Here is a 21,999-nt window from a genome sequence, read left to right as displayed (position 1 = left end):
TATGTACTCAAAAGGCTTCCAAATTGCTGCCCAGTTGGGCTTCCTTGTATGGCGTGGGACCCAAGCATTGATCTACACATCAGCCACATGGGTTCGGCCCAGCCTTTGTTACAAGGCCTGGCCGAATACACTGTTAATGACAGTGCACCCCTTGAAACCCATCAAATGGGCTCTATGGGCCCAACACTTACACTAAGTGGTCCCTGGGCCAAGCCACCTTGTAACACCCAGGGACTGTGGGCAGATGCAAGATTAGCCCATCAGGTATTATCCTCAATGGTCTTATACTTAACCTCTCAGCCCATAATGATCATACACTGCCCGACAAGAGAGGACCTCTCCCTCGGCTGCAAGGAACAGTGTTGCACTCTCCACTTATATGGATCCCGGGAATTAAAACCTTCTTGCAAACAATTTAGAAACCATACATATATACTTTTATATCTTATATAAAATATATTTTGCAAAACAAATCTCAACGGTTGAAATCGGCTGCCGGCAGTCTTGGTTTCCATCAGTGAGAGTGCATCCCCGATCATTACCTTTGTCCGACAAAGGGGCTGATCCTGTCACTATGATCACCCACTCAGATGAATTCTCGGACTGTCCCAACATACCCAGGTTTTGACCCCCGCTAAGGATCTCACTGATTGGCACATCAAAGACAGCCCAATCCGACACCTAGTGTAGTATCATAATCGAGTCTAGGGGTCGGGTGTAACTTTCCAGTTTTGCCCATCAATCTCCAAGGTCCAGGGCAATACTGGAAATCTGGTCCAGTTCAAAGATTCAATTAATCCTACACTGTATGTGCCTAGGGTCTCACCCTGGCAGCTGAGACAGGCCACCCCAACCGACTTGGTGGCACCACAGTGTCAGCCTTGTCAGGATAGGTCTCCCCAGACCGACCCACTGGCTGTGAACATTCTAAACTAACATGAGTCTCATTAAGTGTCCAGTTTAAGGGTATTACACAGAAACATACCAAGGGAACATGAATCAAATATGTATCTTTATTCATTTACAATAAACTCATAAAGTACATCATTCTGATTGAAGCTAAGGGCATACAAAACTGTCTAACATTGCCGCCCCTAGCTCCCTTTGGGCTGCTATTTGGGCTGCAACTTAGCTTGCTTTTAAGCTCATTAGGCTGCACTCTAGGCTGTTCTTTGGGCTAAAAATGGGCTGGGCCGAAATTTCCTTCTTGCTAGGCTTCTTTCCTTGGGTTTTCCAAAGAGTTAGCTTGCACTACTTGGGCCGAATGAAACTCCCTTGCTCTCATGGCTGGGCTGGGCTGAATTTGATAAATTTTGGGCTTTCTTTTCTTGCTTTTGCCTTCTTTTTCTTTAGTTGGCTGCCCCTGAAATCTTTATTGCAATTAAGCTAAAATAGGGCAAAATCTAATTAAATCGGCATAAAATTTCATGCAAAAACCTCATAAAATATAGATAAATTGTAGGTTCATCACTAGCCACCCCTAACTGCTAAATCTTCACCTTCCACTTCTCCTTAACATGTAATCTCAACCATCCCAGCCTTAGCAACCTCTCATACCCTTAGATCTTCACTCTTTATCTCAACCACTCACTCTAGGGTGCCACCTATTCCTATTAATCTCCACCTTTCAACCCCTAGGCGCCCAAATATCCACCATTCAATTCTAGGAGCTTTAATCCCAGCCTTCCATACTTTTAGACACCCATCTCATTTTCACTCTAGCTATAGGATCCCTCTAGTTTAATCCTAACCCTCCATTGCTAAACCCTAGGGGCGCCCATTTTCTGCATAAACCCACTAGCCGCCCATTTCTTTCTCTCTAATCCTAGTTTTGTCCATCATTCTCTATAAAAAGGACCCTAGGGGCCTTTGAGAATGGGTTGGTTAGCCCAATTCACAAGGCCAAGGCTTATTTAGGGGTTCAAGGGTTACAGGAAGGAGGACGCCCAATTCTTGTGAGGGGTTCCTATAAGGAGTTCGTCCAACTTGCAACTGCCGCCACTAGAGCTGATCCACCATTTTTATTTTGTTTTATTTTTTGTTATTTTTCAGTTTTTCTAGCAATTTAATTTTTGTAATTTTCGATTTTGGTTTGATTTAATTTCTGTTTTTCTTTGTCTTTTATAGATCTGAATTCGCCCAGTTCAATGCTAAGGTGTCTCGAGGGGTTCGAGGGCTGAACGGAGGAGGAACGACTTGCAGTTTGTCTTCCTGGAAAGCTACCGCCATTGAATATGAATTTCAACATATTTTTATTTATTTTCTTGTTAATTTCTTGTCTTTTTCAATTATGAATATTTAATTTCATCTTTAATAAATTTTATTTTCTTATTTTCTGCAAATCCCAAATATGTTTTCTTATTTGTTCGGAACAAAATAATAATTTTTAACTTTGTTTCTTTGAGGATTCGACCCCTTCCTCACTATTAAACTACGTTCTTTATTTAGTTTTGCAGATTGAAAAAATATAAATTATTAAAATGGTGTCGGGTGTTTGACTACGCATCTCAGGCGCACTAACTACCCACACTAAAATTTGATGCATTTGAACATCTAAGTTGGTCGATCAATCCCATCAAAAATTGATTGATACACGTATATGTATGTATACACACGCATGTATGTATATACATGGTTTATTAAAAAAATTATGCTATTGGGAGCTGGACTGATCTGGGCTCGGGTTCGGCCCAACCCAAAAAATTCAACCCTAAGGCTAGGGGGCGTTGATCTGCTGACCACAAAACACCCGTGTGCAAAGAACACCGAGATGTTCTCAATGTGCGGCTGTATTTGTGTATGAATTTTGTGATCAGCATATCCGGACTCCAAACGGGCCTTTATAGCGGGCCGGGCCCGGGCGGTTGGTGTTGAATGAACAACTGACCAAAAGACTAAAATGTAAAACCCTACACAAACCCTCTGTTTCTCTTTCTTTTTCTGTCTCTGTCTCTGTCTCGCTCTCTCTCTCTCTCTCTCAAGGCTTGCGGGGGCGCACCTGAAGTCTTGAACTCTCAGTCTCAACTCACAAGCTGCGCAGTGATGTCTTCAAGCTCTTTCTTACAACTGTATCGCTGAAGTCCAGTTCATTAAACATGTCGGCCGCATCGAGAGGCCTCATTTCTCGTATCAGACTTCTCTCAATTGGTCTTAGGACAGCAACAAATGCAACAACGACGACGAACAGCTGCTATCAACTCAGGAGATTCAGTGCTGAGTCTGTGGTAGTCGATGATGGATGTGAGATCGACGACGATGGGACAAGGATCATTGAGGCGAGGCCGGGAGTAATGACACCCCATTCGAAGAGGACTGGGGCAATCGCTATTAAGTGTGGGATGACAGCGCTTTGGGATAAATGGGGAGCTAGGGTTCCGATTACCGTCCTCTGGTTGGACGATAATATTGTATCGCAGGTTAAGACGATCGAGAAGGAAGGGATCAGCTCCCTACAGGTACGATTTGAAGATAGTTCTTTTTTTGTTCATTTCTTTGCTTCCACTTTTCTGCTTATTTTGATATGAATGTTTCAATACTTGTTCTGTTCGGTCGATTTACTATTAATAATTTTGTATGGATGTTGATTGGATTTTTGAGCGCGGTTTCTGTTATGGTGTTAGTTAGATTGGATGCGGACAGAAAAAGGCAAAACATTTGACGAAGCCCGAAGTTGGTCATTTTAGAGCTCAGGGCGTTCCACTCAAGAGGAAATTGAGGGAATTTCCGGTGACAGAAGATGCGCTTCTTCCTGTTGGTACTCCGATCACAGTCCGTCATTTTGTCCCGGGGCAATACGTGGATGTTACAGGAATCACGCGGGGGAAAGGTTTTCAGGTAATCCAGTTGCCTCTCTCTCTCTCTCTCTCTCCCTCTCTCTTTCCTTCCATCTGTGCATGTGTAGAATTACTATTTTAAACATATTGTTATATTATAAGATAAGATATTACTGATTGTGTTATACATTGTATCTCTTCGTCAAATTTATTTTTCTGAAACTCTACAAAAATTTCTTCTTTACCATGTCGTTTATTTGAATCAGGGAAATATAAGCCTGTAAGTTCACAAAATCACAAGTGGACTACATACTAATTTACACACATTGGTTAAACAATTTCATAGAAGATACACCACTTGGCTCCTTAATATATCATAATTGGTTTTCAATGAGACATTCTCTTAAATTGATGGTGTTGGCATGTGGATAGTCAACTTAGTTAATACATGGAACAATGACTGCATTAACAAAGCCATTTTTAGAGGTTTTCTATCTTGATAGCTGATGACTGAAAGAGAAAGTGGTTCATTACGATGGTATTTACTGTGTAGCTTTTTACCCACTTTCTTTTCAATCTCTTTCCAGTCATGACTATATGTTATATAAGCAATTTATACATTAAATAAATTCACACCATCATGTCTTATCATCCATATTTATTATATGGAGTATGTAACCTAGCTAATTTGACTTGGTGATGTCTGAGGGATTTTGTTCTCAGACCTGCAACCAGAGAAGTTTCTTGTTTCCGAAGATAGGAGAAAAGAAAGTCACCGTAAATTATCTTTATGATAGGTGGTGATGGTGGGTTTCTATGTTCTCGTGTTATTTGTAACACGTAAGACCAATAAGCCAATTAGCTGATCCTCTAGACTGTATCCACCAAGATTAGGAAGACAGATGCTTGTGGAACTTTCTCAGTTAAGTCATTTTATCTGTCCCTGTTGGGAGGATATTGAGTTCTTATGAAGATTCTTTTAGGTCCAACAATGCCTTCCAAAAGCTTCCTTGATAATATTCTCATGGTGGATTGCATTACTTCTAACTCGGTATCAGGATGAATCAGATAGTTTTACAATTATATCCACCTTGTCTACACTACACATTGAAATGCCTAATCCTCTTTCACATACACGATATAGAGTGATAAGCTTGTTGTCTCACATGTATGCATAATCAAGACATTGACTCAGAGAGACAAACACACACACACCGGGGGGGGGGGGGAGGAAAGGAAGAGGGAGGGAGAGTGAGGAGAGAGGACAATGGAGACTATCTCTTATGTGGCAGTGCCATCTCTCCTCTTCTTCCTTTAGTCTTTTTCCAGGAAATGCCTTCTTTTTTCTTCTATAAATTTCTACTAAAGCTCATGTAACCCTTAGGTCCTTTAACCTACCACATAACCAATGAAAAGTTAAATATGGTGGGCCCATGTAACTTTTGTGCAACCACCTTCTTCAATAAAAACAAAAGCTGACAACCATTAAAAATGAAATAAGTTCAGAAAACTAGAAATTTTTTAGTAACAAGCAACCTAGACAGAAAGTATGGGCCTTGCAAAGCCATTTTTCTATGAGGAATAGTATAATTTTATTAATTCAGAAACTTTGCAGCCTCTCCTAGAAGCTTACAAGTAAATTAAACATAAATTACAGAAATCACAGATGGGCCCAAAGCATTTCTTCCCTCTTTACCCCTTGCTTGGCTAAGACATCAGCCAAAGCATTTGCTGATCTCCCCACTGGCCCACCCACTGTATAGAAACCAACATATTCCTAGTTAGCCAATTAAATTTCTTAATTTCATTCTTGTAGTACCAGATGGGTATTCTCAGGGTTTCTCAACCAGCCTACCATCACCTTGGAATCCCCTTCATTTATCGGATGCTCTACCCCCAATTGGTTTGTAAATTGCACCCCTTATACAGCTGCTAAGAGCTCTTCCCTAATAGAGTCTCTGAATCCTAAAGGACCCGAGTAAAGCAGAACAATCTCTCCAATCTCGTTCCTCAAAACCCCCCGCCCCCCCATTCTAGATAGCCCTGGGTTTCCCAAGCTACTTCCATCAAAGTTCAGCTTCAGTGAACCTTTAGACGGAGGTCACCACCCTGTAACTATCTTGTTCTTAAAGGAAGAACACCTCGCTACTGCTGACCAGTTTCTCCAATAATCATTTTATGGGAATTGATGAAAAATTTTCAAAGTCTTCAGCCAATATATTGCCCTATTCAACATAGTCTTTCAGTTCCTGGCTGCTCCTTTCCTTCTCTTGAAAAATTCTAGGCTTATAGCATTCCTTTCTTCCCATAACGTCCAAATCAGGGCTGCTTGAGCACATCTCCAAATAATTCTCCCTCTTTTTGTATGCCAAGAGAAAGTAGAATGGTCAAAGATCATGCGAACTTCAGCTGGTAAGCTCCAACTACCCCCAAATAACAAGAGTGATCGAGCCCATAAGTCTATAGAAAATGGACAAGATATTAGTAGATGGTAACAATCCTCCTCATGAGCTCTGTAGAGGGTATACAATTTGGGAGAAATACAATTGAAAGGTCTTCTCTTTTGTAAGTTATCTAGAGTGTTTGCTTTCCCATAGTACACTTCCCAACAAAAAGCCATAATCTTTGGGGGAACTGTTCTGCACCAAATTTCCTTTGACGGAAAAAGTTGTTGGACAGAAGACTGAGAGATGGTCTTGAAGTAAGAAGCCCAAGTAAAGGTCCCTTTGGGTTTAGGAGCCCACACCCTTTTGTTTGTCTTGGAAGGATCCAAGCAAACCTGATTAAGGCAACAAAGCATGTCAGAGAGGGATTCGATTTCATCATCCCTTAATCTCCTATGAAATCCGAAATCCCAATTAGGAGCCATAGGTGTTCCTGAAGATGAGGCAAATTTTGAGACCACCTCCTTTTTATACAATGAAATAGAAAACAACAAAGGGAAACAGTCCTTTAGAGGGGTGTTTCCTACCCAAATGTCCTCCTAAATTCGGACAACATTGCCAGAACAAACTTCATACCTGATGAACTCGAGAAATTGAGGAAGAGTGTTGTGAATGGCCTTCCAATGTGTTGCCAAGTTAGCTTGCCTTGAAACACCAACATCCCACAGTACCACCCATTCTCTGGACTCCCATGAATGCTTCCCACCACTTCATGCCAAAGCCTTTTGCTTTCAAATGACCATTGCCACAACCATTTCCCCAATAGAGCTTGATTTTTTTTCAACCATCCTCCCTATTCCCAAACCTCCCTTGTCTTTGCTTCTACAGATAATTTCCCATTTAATCAAATGATCCTTTTTTTCTTTTCACAGCTCCCACAGGAAATCTCTCATCAACTGCTCCAACTTCCTGGCTTCCCTAGGTGGTATCCTAAAAACAGATAGGAAATAAGTGGGTAAGTTATCCAATGTAGCTCTTGTTAGGGTGATTCTCCCTCCCAAAGGGATGTAATTCTTCTTCCACAGTTCCACGAAGCTAAGCTAATCTCTTCTCAAACTTTTCTAGCATTGGGGTCCAAAATCTGCTCTCCCTGGGATTTTCCCCTAATGGAAGCCCTAAGTAGGACATAAGCCAAGAAGAAATGGAACACTCAAGACACTCCGCAATAGCCTCAATCTACCCATCCTCCAAGTTAATACCCGCTATGCAATTGTTTTCCAAATTTATTTTCAGATTAGATAATCTTTCAAAACCTTTGATTAGCTCCTTTAGGTTTGCTACCTTCTCGCTAATACCTCCTTCACAAAAAATCATCAGGTCATTTGCAAACTGAAGTTGGGTAGGTGACTAGGATCTGGTTTCTCCTTACTCTAACCCATAATTGTATCTTCTCTATCGGCCTTTGTAATGATTCTACTAATCACATCGGCTACTAAGTAAATAGGAAAGGAGAGAGTGGGTCCCCTTGCTTGACTCCCCTACAAGTTGGAAAAGAATCTTTCACCACACCATTAACCAATATAGGGTAGCTACAGGTACTAATACACCAAAATATCCAGCTACAACACTTATCCCCAAACCCACAGTTCCTCATCATCTTTGATAAAAACTCCAAATCCACCAAGTTATAGGCCTTTTCAAGATCAAATTTACAATCAAAACCTCTTTGCCTAGACCTTTTCATTTCCTCCACACATTCATTCGCAATTAGGATCTGATTTGTTATTTGTCACCCTTGAATGAAAGCCCCTTGAGCAAATAGTTGGGAAAACTTCTTTGATCCTCAAAGAGAGCACTTTAGCCAGAATTTTATAGATTCTTGTAAAGTCATCTGGACTTGGAGCCTTGGATCTATCCATTAGAAAGACAGCTTGCTTAATTTCTTCTTCCTCGAAATTCCTTACCAACCGCCTTGCCGTTTCAACATCCAATCTTGGCCATTCCACCCCCTCCACATCTGCTCTCTCACTCAAAGGCTTCCTATAGATCGATTTAAATTGGTCTACAAGCTTCTTGCCTATGTCATCCTGGTTGGTAATCACCTCCTCATCTATCTCTAACTTGGTCACAAACTTCTTTCTTCGTCTCCCATTGGCCAGGTCATGAAAGAATCTAGTGTTCCCATCACCTTCCTTAATCCACTTGTGCCTTGATTTTTGTCTCCAACTGATTTTCTCCCTCAATAGTACCTCTTCCAAATCCTTTTTGAATTGTCTCCTTAATCCTCTATCATCCTTGGTTAGTACATTTTGAGATTCCTCCACATCCAAGTCTTCTATCTGAGTGATTAGACTCAATTTTTGTTCCTTGATTCTTTCGAAATGATCCCTATTCCACTCTTTTATTTTGGCTCTCAACCTCTTTAGCTTCTTATGAAACTTGACCCCCTTCCATTGTAGAAACACAAGCAGAAAATTGAGCCCAAACAAGTAAAAGTTAATCTATCCATCTCATCATCATCATCCAAGCCTTATCCTAACTATATGGGCTCAGCTACATGAATGTTTCGCCTTCCCGTTCTCTTTAAGTATATCCATCTATCAATCAAATTCTACACCCTAGCTCTTGCCTCTTGCAACACTGGTCATTTTATGAGAAATGCAATATCTTAGGCAGGGATTTTCTTGGTTTCTGTTAGCTTTAGCATCTACCTTGAAAATTTCCTTTTCTTCTTAATTAATTTAGGTTATACATGATATTTTATGATGCCTGTTTTGTTCATTAACATTGTTTGAGGGATGAGGTATGCACGCCAAGTGTAGGAGTAATATATAACCACAATCGATTTGCTGCTTCCAATTGTTATTTTAACATCAATGTATGTGAGCTTTGAGATGAGATTTTGCGACATCAGGTTAGGGTTACAAGAAATTACTAATGGATTTCCTCAAAGTACATATTACAAATCTCTTTCATCTCTAACAAACTCTTGTTTTAACAGGGCGGGATGAAAAGATGGGGATTTTCTGGTATGCCTGCATCTCATGGTGCTTCATTATCACATCGAAGCATTGGTTCTACTGGTCAAAGAGATGCTCCTGGAAGGGTATGTACTATTCCATCTTCACAGGCAAAGGGTTTACAGTTTGTTTGGAAATTGAGTAGCATCTTATGATGTGGTTGCTCACTTGCTCCTTTTTCTTGGTGTTTATTTCATGGTCTGTTGTTTGTTGCTTATTGATTTCCTAAGTAGGTAAAGGAATTTACTTGCAGTTTGAAGAATTAATGTTATAGAAATGAGATGCTGGTTTTTGTATTATGTAATTTGCTTATGTGATTAAGTTGGAAGAAAAAATCCTTGATTTCTCTTTGTTGGAAGTTGGCTGATTAAGTAGAATTCCTGATCAACCAGCAAAACATATACAGGGAATTGATGCTGGAAAATTTTCTACTTTATAGAAATGTGCAAAATAATCAAGGGATTATGATGGAGGAGCAAACAAATCAAAACTCAAATTTTTTAATTATGATGTTTTTTTTTTGTGTTTTTAGACAATAGGGGCATTTTGGTTTCTCATTGGTCAGATCAAGTTTGGGTCAGGGTGGATCCAGTCCTGCTGGAAAACACAGACCCTATTCCAATGTAGACCAGAAGGTTCTATAGGTACTAGATCCTAAGTTCTGGCCCAAGAAGATCTGATTATATTTGGCAAGCCTTTCACTTGGTAATTTGGCAGTATCATTTTATCCTTTACAAATGATTATTTTAGATATCTTGTATAAAGAATGTTTTTGAACGCACGGATTTCATTAAGTGTGTGTGTGCGTTTACATTAAGTGTGTGATTATTTTAGATATCTTGTATAAAGAATGATTTTGGACCTTGCATAAAACACATTCCAAAGAGTTCATCTCCATTTCACTCCTTAAGCTGTCCCTTGTTTGTGACTTCCCTAAGACTGCTGTCCACACCATAAATGCTGCCTTTAAGGAATATGAGATATCATCCACACTCTAATATGAAGTTGTCAGAGGTAAACCATGTGAAGCATGTTTACACAATAGGTTTGGATCTTAATCTGGTCAGAACAGGGGAAATCAATAACCCTCTTATAATCAAAACTCAAATGTTTACCCGGTTCCTATCATATTAATAATTCAGACTCAAAATGCAGACCCAAACCCTGTATAATATGATTGGGTCTGTTGTGCTAACCCAAATCACTGACACTCCCTATCTATTGTTTCTCTGGTTCTGCAAGTTTACCATTTTAGTTCACACATCTCTGGTTCTGCAAGACCCAAAATCTCTGGTTGTGCTAACCCAAATCTCTGGTTCTGCAAGACCCAAAATGCAGACTCAAAATGCAGACCCAAACCTTATAGCTCACACACATTCTCTGTTCCTCGATACCAAAAAAAAAAAAAAAAAAGAAAAAGAAAACTTGCACATTGTTCACCAAAAGAGCTTATTCAACATCTTTGAATGACTAAAATTAGTCCAGGTACATTTCACTTTAGTTCACATATTAGATTGAGATTCTCATTTTTGAAACAGTAGGCCTAAATCTGTTGCAAAAATGGATGCTGGATATATGGTATATGTTTCATTCTTTGATTCAGTATTAATGCAATTTATGGTTATCCATATAAAAAGAGATTTTCTCATTTTGCTTCTTTTGTCTTTGTGCTAAATTATCTCTGATTGATATTGTATTTGGCACCTGTCATAGATGCTTATCACCTTTTAACCTACTGAATTTCATCGTGAAACTCTATCTAAAACCGTAAAGTTCTTCAGAAAGCATATTTTCATTCTTTTCGGCAAGTTGCAATCTAAACCCCACCTAACCTGGTTGCCTTTTAAAACTGTCTATACTAAACACACCTGCAAATTTTCTTTGAAAATTTTTATCTTTGATATATTTTCCTCAAATGGAAACTTTTTACAATTTCGGGACAAAACTACAATTTTGGAAGTTAAGCCCTAAGATCCTTTCTAACCTAACCAATCTATTTAGTCTTGGAATCATTCATAAAGCCTATTCTAGCTAATTAAGACCTTTTTTTTGATCAACAACTGGAACTCATTAGATTAAAAGAATTTAGTTATAGCGCTCCAAAGAGAGATAAACAAGCTTAACTCTCTCCAGGAAGATAACAAAAAAGAAAAGGTTACGGAACAGCGGAAAACATTTGATCCCTTCCTACCCCCTGCTTTGCCAAAGCATCAGCAAATGCATTTGCTGTTCTCTTGACCCACTGAAACTTAATTTCCAGTCCTTTAGTTAGCCAGTTAATCACCCTCCTCTCATTAGCATATTTCCAAAGTCCACTACCTTCTTGTAACCAACTTTGAGTCCCCTTCAATGACTAACTTTTGTATATTCAGTTCCTTAGACTTTGAGAGAGATTTATACCCTCCAGTACTACATAGACCTCAGCTTTGAGAGAGTCTCCAAACCCAATGGGACCTGAATACAAAGTGAGCACCTTTCCATCCTCATCTCTAAAAACCCCTCCTACACCTGATGGACCTAGATTTCCCTCACTACTTCCGTCAAAGTTTAGCTTTATAAGTCCACTTCTTGGTGGTGACCACACAAGACAAACTAAAGAGCGGGCAGGAGCAGATTTGCCACTTCTAGCCAGCTAGCTATTCAGCAACATATCTGTAGAAATATCAACAAATAGGTCCAAGGATTTCAGCCAATGTACCACCCTCACTATTACTACTTCAATAAGGCATTCTTCACTTATTTCAACTTCAAAGAAAATTCTGGTGTTCCTTTCCTCCCAAAGAGTCCAGCAAACAGCCCTCACACATCTCCATATTATCCTTCCTCTTTTGTTTGGATAACCAAAGAATGAGGGGCTAAACAAACTTTGAATGTTTGGCGGTGGGGTCCACCTATAACCAAAAGAGGAAAGAAACCACTCCCAAAGATCAGTAGCAAAGGGGCAAGAAACTAATAAGTGGTAGGAGCTTTCACCATTAGCCTTGCAAAGAATGCACCAATTCAGAGACAGGCACCAAAAAGGCCTTTTTCGTTGGAGTACGCCACAAGTATTACATCTTCCGAGGAAGGCTTCCCAACAAAAGGCTCCAATCCTTGGAGGAATCGGCTCACCCCAAACATCCTTAACTGGAAAGTTTTGTGCAAATGGACTGGATGAAGGTAGTAGGGACTTGAAGAAAGAGGCACAAGAGAAGGTTCCAGAGGGAGTTAGGGTCCACAGTCTCTTATCCCTCTTAAAGGGATCCAACACCACCCGGTCTAAGATCTGAACCAGACTCGTGACATTTTCAACCTCTACATCCCTTGCATAGGCGAGGCGCATTTTGGGGTATGCGCCTCGCCCAGGAGAGAGGCACACTCCCTTTCAAAAGGCGCACGCTTGATGCACCTTGCGCCTCAGCTCCGAGAACCCCCTATTTGATAATGTTGTTCATTCATTCATTGCAATAAAATATCTTCTTAAAAGGCAATGAAAGTTATAAAATCATTATTTTTTGTGAGAAATAAGAATTTCAGACACTAACATAGACTTGTTCGGGCTTGCCTTGAGGGGCGTGGTACAAAGGCGACTCATAGAATCAAGAATGCAATATGTTTTACATCACATTAGCTACTTGAAGCAATGCAATTAAGGAAAAAGAGATTGTGGGTTTTACATGCTTAAAAATGCTTTATATGATTGCTTTTATTTTTAAATTTTCATTTGAATATGCTTTACATGTTATGTTTATGTATTTTAATTTTAGATAATAGGTTTTTTAAAACATTTATTTTAAAATTTAAGTTTATATTTTTTATTAACATTATGTTTAATATTTTTTGCATTTTTTGAATTTTAGCTTTTTTTTTTGTAATTTTGTGCCTTTTTTAAAAGAGGCATGCGCCTCGCCTTGCGCCTCAGGTGCAAATTGGCCCTTGCGCTTTTTTTGCACCTTGCACTTTTAAAACACTGCCCCATACAACAAAGATCACCAGCATTTTACAAATACCTCAGTAATACATCCGAGTAAAAGAAAAGAAACACTCTGAGCACAGTTCAGGCTCTCAGCTAACCTAATCATCCTCCCAATAACCTCCTAAGATCCCCCTGAATAATATATCACCACTCTTACAACAGTGAATCCTCAGCTTTGAAACTTCACATATTCTCTACTCTTCTATGTATACATACATATGTGTGTATGCATGTGTGTATACATATCTGTATGGATTGGCTTACATATTACGAACATATTGCTCCAGACACTCCAAGGAAAAATTCCTACTTTTGCACATACCCTAACCAATGCCATGACATGCAATTCTACTCTTATACTATTTGTAATTTTCTTCTTTGGTTCATGTGCTGGATATAATATTTAGTTTCTGTGGAAATGGATGAGTATGAAAATCCTGATATTTGTAGTTTCAGCTTCTCATATTGAGGATGTAGGTAAATTAACTTTGTCTTGTTGTTGCTTTACTCCTGTATGTTGGAGGTGTTCTGGGTAACTGTGCAATGGGCCTTCCCCCCTAGTTCCCCTTTATCCTTATAATATAGGGATGTGGCTTAGGCTGGCTTGGGTTGAGTATTTATTAGATTTCAAAAGGCTCTGGCCCAATGCAGTAGAAATATTTCAAATTGGGTACCCAAGTTGAATGTTTATATGCTTACATACACAGAGGAAAAGAAAAAAGCAAGCATGGGGAAAAATGAAAAAGTTTGAATGGAGTGGCAGGGATGTGACTGGTATGGAACTGACACCTACAATTTATGTTGTATAAACAGGTTTTCAAGGGCAAGAAAATGCCTGGGCGCATGGGTGGGAAGCAATGCACGGTTAAAAATGTATGGGTCTACAAGATAGATCCTGCAAGGAATTTGATGTGGGTGAAAGGCCAGGTATGATTTTTTGAACCGGCTCTTTTTGTTTTCTTTTGGTAATAAGGTAGAAATTTACTAAAATAAAAAAAAAGGAATGTTACCACTAAGGTGAAGAAGTTTGACCCAGAATCAAGAGACAAACAACTTGCATCAGAAATCAAGCAACAAAGAACAACTGAATTTCATTATTTCCAAAAATGTAAAGCTGACCAAGAATCAACATTGAGGGATGTGTTTTCCTACTCTTGAAAATGCAGGAGATGAACCAAGATCCTTTTTTTTTTGATAAATGAATAGATTTTATTGACCAGAGTTTAAAGCAGTTACAAGCGCTCCTTTGGGGGGGGGGGGGCACAAGATGCAGCCACACCCTTGAGCCCAAAAAACTGAAATTTGAACTGAAAAAATTAAGTATGACAACTCAGCCACAAACAGTAACTCCCTAACAGCCCCTTGTTTAGCCAAGACATCAGCCATAACATTGGCTGACCTGCTCACCCATTGTATTCTGATTGTCACATTCCCTTGTTAGCCACTTGACTTTCCTTATAAGTCCCTGTATTTCCAAATAGCAGAATCTGGATCCTGTAACCACCCTATCACCACCATAGAGTCTCCAATACATAATCTGTCGACACCCAGTTGGCTTACAATCTGAATTCCTTGTACCACAGCTAGTAGTTCAGTTCTAACAGAGTCTCCTGATCCCACTGGGCCTGAGAAAAGATATAATAAGTTGCCAGTCTCTTTCCATCAAAGTTCATTTTTATGAACCCATCCACAAGTAAATACCATTCTGAGATACTTCTAGTGCTTCTTGTGGAACTGTTGGCCACTGCCAACCAGTTTCTCCATTGATCATCAAATGTACAAGAGTGGAATGAGATAAGGGTTCTCAACCAATGTACCTTGTTAAAATGCACTTCTTTAGTTCTGAGAGACTTCTTTTTCACGGAAGATTCTTCTGTTCCTTTCTTCTCAAATTGTCCAAAGGGTGGCTGCTCTAATACTCCACATAATTTTCCCCTCTTTGTGGGCCAAAGAAATAGAGCTTGATAAAAAAATAAGCGCATTTCTGCTTGTAGGTTCCACCTACACCCAACCAAAGAGAAAATCCAACTCCAAATAGCTGCAACCAAAGGACAGATAGAAACTAGTGAGAGCAAGTCTCCCCACTAGCTTTGCACAAAAGGCACCAGTTAGGCAATAGACACAAGAAAGGTCTTATAGGGTGGGAACAAATGGCCTTAAAAAAGGAGGTACAAGAAAAGGTACCTTTTGGACTGGGTGACCAAAGCCTTGAAAAAGGACTGGATGAACCTTTCCAGCATCAGAGTGAATTCCAGCAACAATTCTTCTCTTGTAGCATTGCTTCTGCTTAAGTATCCTTCAATCCTCCCCTCCCCCACCCAAGAGATTGTGAAAGGAGCATATTCCAAATAATCTTAGCTTTTCTTACCTGCATGAATGAAAGGTCAAGAGGGAAAGGTTTTTATGTGGTTGGAGTGGTATTAAAAAAACTTATTTTGAATAACTGAAAGAAAAAAGGGTAAAATGAAATCTGCTACTTTTCACTAAATGAACAAAAGTCACATCTTCTCCATGATTCTTGCACATGAAGCAGTGACTTGTAATACAAAATCTCCTTTGTTTTAGATGGGTAACTGTCAAGAATTAAAATACTGTTCAATGACACCAACCATGTAAATATTTCTAATCTTGGAGGGATTGGATTTCCCCTAATACCTAAGTAAATTTCTCCACCAGATTCCTGGTTAAGACATCATAAGATGACCTGATTGGATTTTCCATGATTTTAAGACATTGACTGGCTTTTATGTCTTTAGAATTCTATCTACTGCCTTAGGCTTGAGCAGATATAACTTGCCTACCAGCACTAAACTTCTACTCAAGTCCATATTGGCAGTGTGTTCCTATCTAGTAAGTGTTTTATCTGCATGGAGGAAGGTCACGACTGTCACTATTTCATTGATCTAACATAGTTCAAAAATTTGGATGATGTTGTGATCCTAGTAACGGATACATCAAGTTCTTGTGCATGGTTCTCAGAATTTACATCACTGCTCCAGAAAAAAGTTTTGTAGCTTTGACGGGTAAGATCATTCAATCAGGTTTCATTACCTGGGCATGATGTGGACGCGTATTGGGAGCAGCAGCAGCAATGATCCGCTGTTCTCATCCTATCCAATTCGGCAGCAACAGTCTTATCCGTTCGGCAGATTAGATTAGACTATCTTGTTATTCTTATCTTATCTTATTAAGTTAATAGATTAGATTATCTTATCTTATTAGGTTGCCTTATCTTATTAGATTAGGATTAAGAGAGACTTATCTTATCAGATTAGGATTAAGAGAGACTTATCTTATTAGATTAGGATTAAGAGAGACTTATTTTATCTTATTAGTCTTATCTTATCAAGATAAAGCTGGAGGTCTCCTTATTCAGCAAGGAGTCTCCCTAAGAACAAGACTCTTGTAATATCCTATTTAAGGAGCCACTATTAGTGAATAAAGGCATCGAATATTCAGTCAAGAAGAGAGTAAGGAGAGTTGGTGATCTCTTGGACAAATCACCATTAGGGCGGCCAAGATAGGTTCATCAAGAGCAGGGAGGAACAAGGGAAAACAGGAGGTTTTCCCCATGGACCGACCCGTGACGAGATCTTATTCGCGGTCCCATAACATTTTGGTATCAGAGCAAGGCGTCATGGGTGATCTGGAGCAGCTGCCGTCCAGGGTCCACGAACTCGAGCATCGGCTCGTGGAGACCAGCTCGGAAGTACGGGAAATCAAGGACGAAGTCAGGGAGCTACGGCGTTTGATGGAGTTATTCCTTTCTAGCAAGGAGAGGAACATAGAAGGGGTGGTAGCCACTAGCGGCCGCCGACCGGATCTATCAAAGTCTTCTGGCGAGCAGTAGTTCGTCAACCAGGGGGCCGCAGTCATTCCCATGTACAGCATGTTAGAATTCCCGTCGTACAACGGCAATGGAGACCACTTGGGCTGGCTGTACCGGTGCGAGCAGTTTTTCCGAAATCAACAGACAGACGACCGGGATAAGGTAAGCCTAGCCGCCTTTCACTTAACAGAAGAAGCACAACTCTGGTTCTATCGATTAGAACAGGAAGAACCCGAGCTCAGATGGCCCTAGTTCAAGTCCTACTGCCTTCTTAGGTTTGGGCCCCCACTGACAAGCAACCCCTTAGGCGAGCTGATTAACCTTAAACAAACCGGCACAATGGTAGAATACCAGCGCCAGTTCCAGACCTTCCTCGCGAGGGTGTCTTCAGTGCGACCGGACCAGCAGGTAGACATGTTCACGGCAGGGTTGGCAGAACCCTTGAGGGTGGATGTGGAGATGCAACATCCTTCCAACCTAGTCACAACCATGAATATAGCTCGCGCCTTCGAACGCAAGCTACAACTCAGTCGCGGAACCTTCAGTATGGGGCGGCTTCCATTAGCATGGGCATCCCCAGAACCACTCGGAATGGCTCAATATTCAGCAGCCAGCCAAGAACGGAAGCCACAGACGAGCAACAATTCCAGATCAGCATCCAGTGTGGAGAGTAGCGTCGTTGCACCCCCTATTAAGCACTTGTCCAGGGCTGAGATGGCGGAACGCGGGGCGAGGGGACAATGTTTTAATTGTGATGAATTCAACTCAGCATGGCACAAGTGCAAGAGACTTTTCTGCCTCCTGGTGAAACAAGAGGAAGATGAGGATGAACCCTCTTCACTGGAACCCGATCCAGGAGGGCAAAGTCATTCACCTATCTGGGTTTCCTTTGACTGCATTTCAAGACACCCATCCTGAATTCGAGCTTGAGGACAAGCTCGTAGTCCAGGAGGGGAGTAATGATGTGGACGCGTATTGGGAGCAGCAACAGCAATGATCCTGTGTTCTCATCCTATCCAATTCGGCAACAACAGTCTTATCCATTCGGCAGATTAGATTAGACTATCTTGTTATTCTTATCTTATCTTATTAAGTTAGTAGATTAGATTATCTTATCTTATTAGGTTGCCTTATCTTATCAGATTAGGATTAAGAGAGACCTATCTTATCTAGCTAACCTCCTCTTAGAATTTCTTCCAGATCCTTTTTTAGCCTCCATCTTTCTTCACTATCTTCTGTCCTCAAACTTCTTTCAGCTTCCAAACTATCTAGCTCGTCTAATCTACTAAAGATCTTTTTTTTTTTTTCCCTAAATTCCTCCAAAGACCTCTTTATTCCAAACCTTGATTCTTTTTTTTTTTTTTTTTTTTCTGATCAATGCAAACCTTTATTCTTGCTTTCAATAACTGTAATTTCTTGTAAAATCTATAACCCTTCCATCTGAACTCCACTTAATCCTCCCACCACTCCTTCACCTTTGGTAAAAAATTAGGGTGTATAGCCACATATTCTCAAATCTAAAAGGACAAGGGCCACCTCCCACCCTCTCTTGGGCCAAGCTAATTGGGCAATGGTTTGAAACAGGTCTCGACAATGTTGTGACTACTAAATCCCCCGCCATTCCACTTTCTACTCAACTGTAAAGAGGAATCTATCTAACTAGGAGCAAGTGGGAACCTCTTGAAAAATTGACCAAGTAAAATTTGCCTTTTAATTTGGTAGGTTCTGTAACTCAAATGTTTCTACAAAGAGGTTAAACTTTCTCATACTTGAAGTAATCTAGTGGCCTGGGTTATTTGATTCAATCAAAAATCTTATTACATTGAAGTTTCCCCCCAAACACCAAAGACCATCCCATAAACCTCTAACTGCTGCTAACTGCTCCCAAAGTCTATCCCTTTCCCAACTATATGGGGACAATGCACAGTATGCACACTTTAGTTTGTGTATGAATAAGGGAGGTAATAAAGAGTCATCAATGTAGTGAAACAAAACTCTCCAAGCCCTTGCCTACAAACTAGCAGTTATTGGTACATTCAAACTCAACAACCCAAACTACAAAATCTCTGAGTTACTTCTAGGGTAAAAAAAAACATTCGGTTCTATCCTCCCCAATAAACTTAAGATTTAATCAACCATTACAAATAGGAAATAGGAAATGATGTTGGCTTCCATTACTTTCTTAAGTGCAAACTCAAAATCCACCCTATTACCTCAACCTAAACAGTCATTGAGCTTTAAACAACAATCACCACTCCTTGAGATCCATGCCTACCACACCATTTTAGAGCTCAACCTAGCACCTCAACAGACACCTACATGCTTATTGCAATATATTTCTACTTGAACCTTTAGAAATTCCTCTTTCTTCAAGCTTCAAAAAACTTTTCTGGAAAGCTCTTCATTCTCTAAAGTGAACAAAGCCATTTTTTCTCGGATAGTTCAGAACAAAAGAGGCGCGTGCCTCCTCAAGGGGAGGGGGATAAGGAGGAAGAAGAGGGAGGAGGATCTCACTTTTCATTGTTTTTAATAAAAATCTTTTATTTTAAGAAGAATGAAGATATGTAAAAATCTCATTTTTCCTTCCCTTCCCTTTTCTTTTCATTATTCTCTTTCTTTTTCCTTTTTCTTTCCCTTCCCTTTCTTTTTCTTTTCTTTCCTTTTCTTTCCTTTTTCTTTTTTCTTTCTTTTTTCTTTTTTTCCCTCTTTATGTATGAGGTGTGTCATGTGTGTGACTGTGAGGCACATGCGGCGTATGCCTCCCACGCCTTATAAAACACTGCATTGTTTTTTCCTCTGAATCTCCAGATTCTGAGACACTTTGGTTAGTACCTTTCTCTACCATATCAAAATATAACTGTGATAGGAATCGATCAGCATCCTTGAAGACTTATTCTAGAAAGAAGGCCTTACAACAGGTCCTGATATGGCATAGTGATGGTATTTGGGATTTGGACTGAATTGAACACCAAGGGTATTTTTGCCATTTTATAATTTTTCTATAGGGTTTAATTTGTCTAGTTATAGTTTGTTCTTGTTTAAAATTTCAGTCATTGCATAAGTAGGATTAGAGTTATTGAGTCTTCTTTGAATTGAATTAGGGTATGACAGCTTAGTTTGAGTCCTAGGATTATTAAGTCTAACAATTTGAATCCTAAGACTATTATGAGTCTAACAGTTTGACTCCTAGGATTATTATGAGTTTAGAGTCTATAAATATGTATGGACGTTTTACACAAAGGCAGTGAATTATATTGAGTTTTCTTCAGCTTATGCCTAGCTATGGCGAGTGATTCCCATGCCCTAGAGTGATTCTAGGCACCCTGTGTGATTCCAGGTATTTTTTTCTCTTCTTTCTTTCCCTATTTTCTCTCAGTCCTTCAAGAAGCCATTACAACCATAAACAGCCATAAAACTCTGATCAAGAAGACCATTCAACATTCTCTAAGGACTAAAACTGATCTGGTCCTACATCAAACTGCCTCTGAGTTAGGGGTGATCATGGGGTGAGTCAGGCTGATCACTTATGGCAAGGTCTATAGCCTGTGCCATGGCCTGGCCTGGCATGGATTCCAGGCCTACAAGGGCCCAGGACAGGCTGGGTGAGGCTTTTACCCCTACTCTGAGTGCTTGAAAATTAACCTAGACTAATGTATGTTTGACCGAACGATGCTGGCCTCTTCACCAGAGACTCATCCTCTGACCATCAATCATTTACTGTACCAACTGTTGAAAGCAAATTCTCTTAGTTGTATCCTTGAAGATCAGTGATGGCTGATGCTTTAGCTAGAGAGGGTGTGAGATCTATAGTTTTATGGGGTAACAGGGCTGGGTTTTTAGGAGGCTAGGCCAGTGCACTCATTTTTTTCCTCATGGTTCAGCATATGGTGGTTTTTCATACAATTATTAATAATTTTAACATGGCAACTATTGTCTTGTTAATCTTAAGGCTGCTTTTTACCCTCCTATTTGAAAGAACTAAAAGAAAGGATGCAGATGAAGAATGATTAGGAATTTTCATCAATCTTATTATTAATTTAATTTCACTGGCATCATTTTTCTGGATGACTATAATTACAGGTCCCGGGTGCTGAAGGCAATTTTGTGTTTATAAAGGATGCTGTTTACAAGAAACCTGATATTTCATTGCTACCATTCCCGACTTATTTTACTCCAGATGATGAAGATACATCAGAATTAAAACCTCTGGTGGCTGATCTAGGGGAAATAGATCCTTTCATGGCAGCAGATTGAAAAAATAGAATATGATATTCCTCCAAATGCTGGTCTTTGTTATTCTTTTGTAGGACCAGTTGTTGCAATCTCAGTTTGGTCTTATTATGGGTAGCACCCGTTTATTCGTTATTCAAGAATCAGCTGAGATACGACTGAACTCAATTCATCATTCTATATAATTAGGAGAATGACGAGCAGAGATTGTAATTCTATTTTTGAGTTCATCTAACCGATGATTTTGAAGTTCTGGAATTTTATGTTTCAAATAAATATTGAAGTTTGGTCCATCCTTTCATGTTATGGGAATTGGCAAATGACGTATTTTTGTTTGGAATGCTTGAACCGATGCCAAAATGTTTTTGCAAAGGGGTATGTAGTCATTCTTAAATTTATAATTTGAATATTCTAATGAATCTTTTTCAGCTTGTAAGACCATTTGAAGTGGTCTGTATTTGACTTTTTTTTTCCTTGTTATTGGAAATGATGCACGCGTTCTTCAATTAAAAAGAATATCCTTAATCTAATGATGTGTTTTTAGGTGCATATAATGATTAATAAATATTGTTCTTTGAGATATAAATGCAACAGGTTGACCCTGTTTTGTGGCGTTCGCTTATTTGTAACAGCAGCTGATTGACGATTAGGGCATAATCAAATAATAGCAACTTAATTTTACTTCTACAATTGAAATGGGATGTTTTCGAAACAGAATGGAATGGAACATGGAAACTAAGGACCAGTAAAAAAACAGTTCTTCTTGACTATTGAGGCCTTGGTAGTGAGTTTGTTTATGTTGATTGTG

General features: G+C 39.6%; 1 protein-coding gene across 1 annotated transcript; it reads left to right on the top strand.

Annotated features, from left to right (window-relative positions):
- The first annotated feature begins 2,880 nt into the window (after positions 1-2,880).
- Positions 2,881-21,484, top strand: RPL3P (ribosomal protein L3 plastid). Its single transcript, XM_010249268.3, has 5 exons — positions 2,881-3,455; positions 3,625-3,834; positions 9,159-9,263; positions 13,946-14,059; positions 21,042-21,484. The coding sequence occupies exons 1-5, from the start codon at positions 3,096-3,098 to the stop codon at positions 21,213-21,215; spliced, it is 963 nt and encodes a 320-aa protein (XP_010247570.1). The 5' UTR covers positions 2,881-3,095; the 3' UTR covers positions 21,216-21,484.
- The last annotated feature ends 515 nt before the right edge of the window (positions 21,485-21,999 follow it).

Source organism: Nelumbo nucifera, chromosome 4 (genome assembly GCF_055504915.1).
Source record: "Nelumbo nucifera cultivar China Antique chromosome 4, China Antique-T2T, whole genome shotgun sequence".
Classification (NCBI taxonomy): domain Eukaryota; kingdom Viridiplantae; phylum Streptophyta; class Magnoliopsida; order Proteales; family Nelumbonaceae; genus Nelumbo; species Nelumbo nucifera.
The sequence above is the reverse complement of the archived record's forward strand: the minus strand, read 5'-3'. Positions and strand labels throughout refer to the sequence as shown.

Coding starts and splice junctions, on each gene's coding strand:
- RPL3P (XM_010249268.3), top strand. CDS start 3,096: ATGTCGGCCGCATCGAGAGGCCTCATTTCTCGTATCAGACTTCTCTCA. Junction 9,264..13,945: donor AAAGAGATGCTCCTGGAAGG/GTATGTACTATT, acceptor TTGTATAAACAG/GTTTTCAAGGGCAAGAAAAT. Junction 14,060..21,041: donor TGATGTGGGTGAAAGGCCAG/GTATGATTTTTT, acceptor CTATAATTACAG/GTCCCGGGTGCTGAAGGCAA.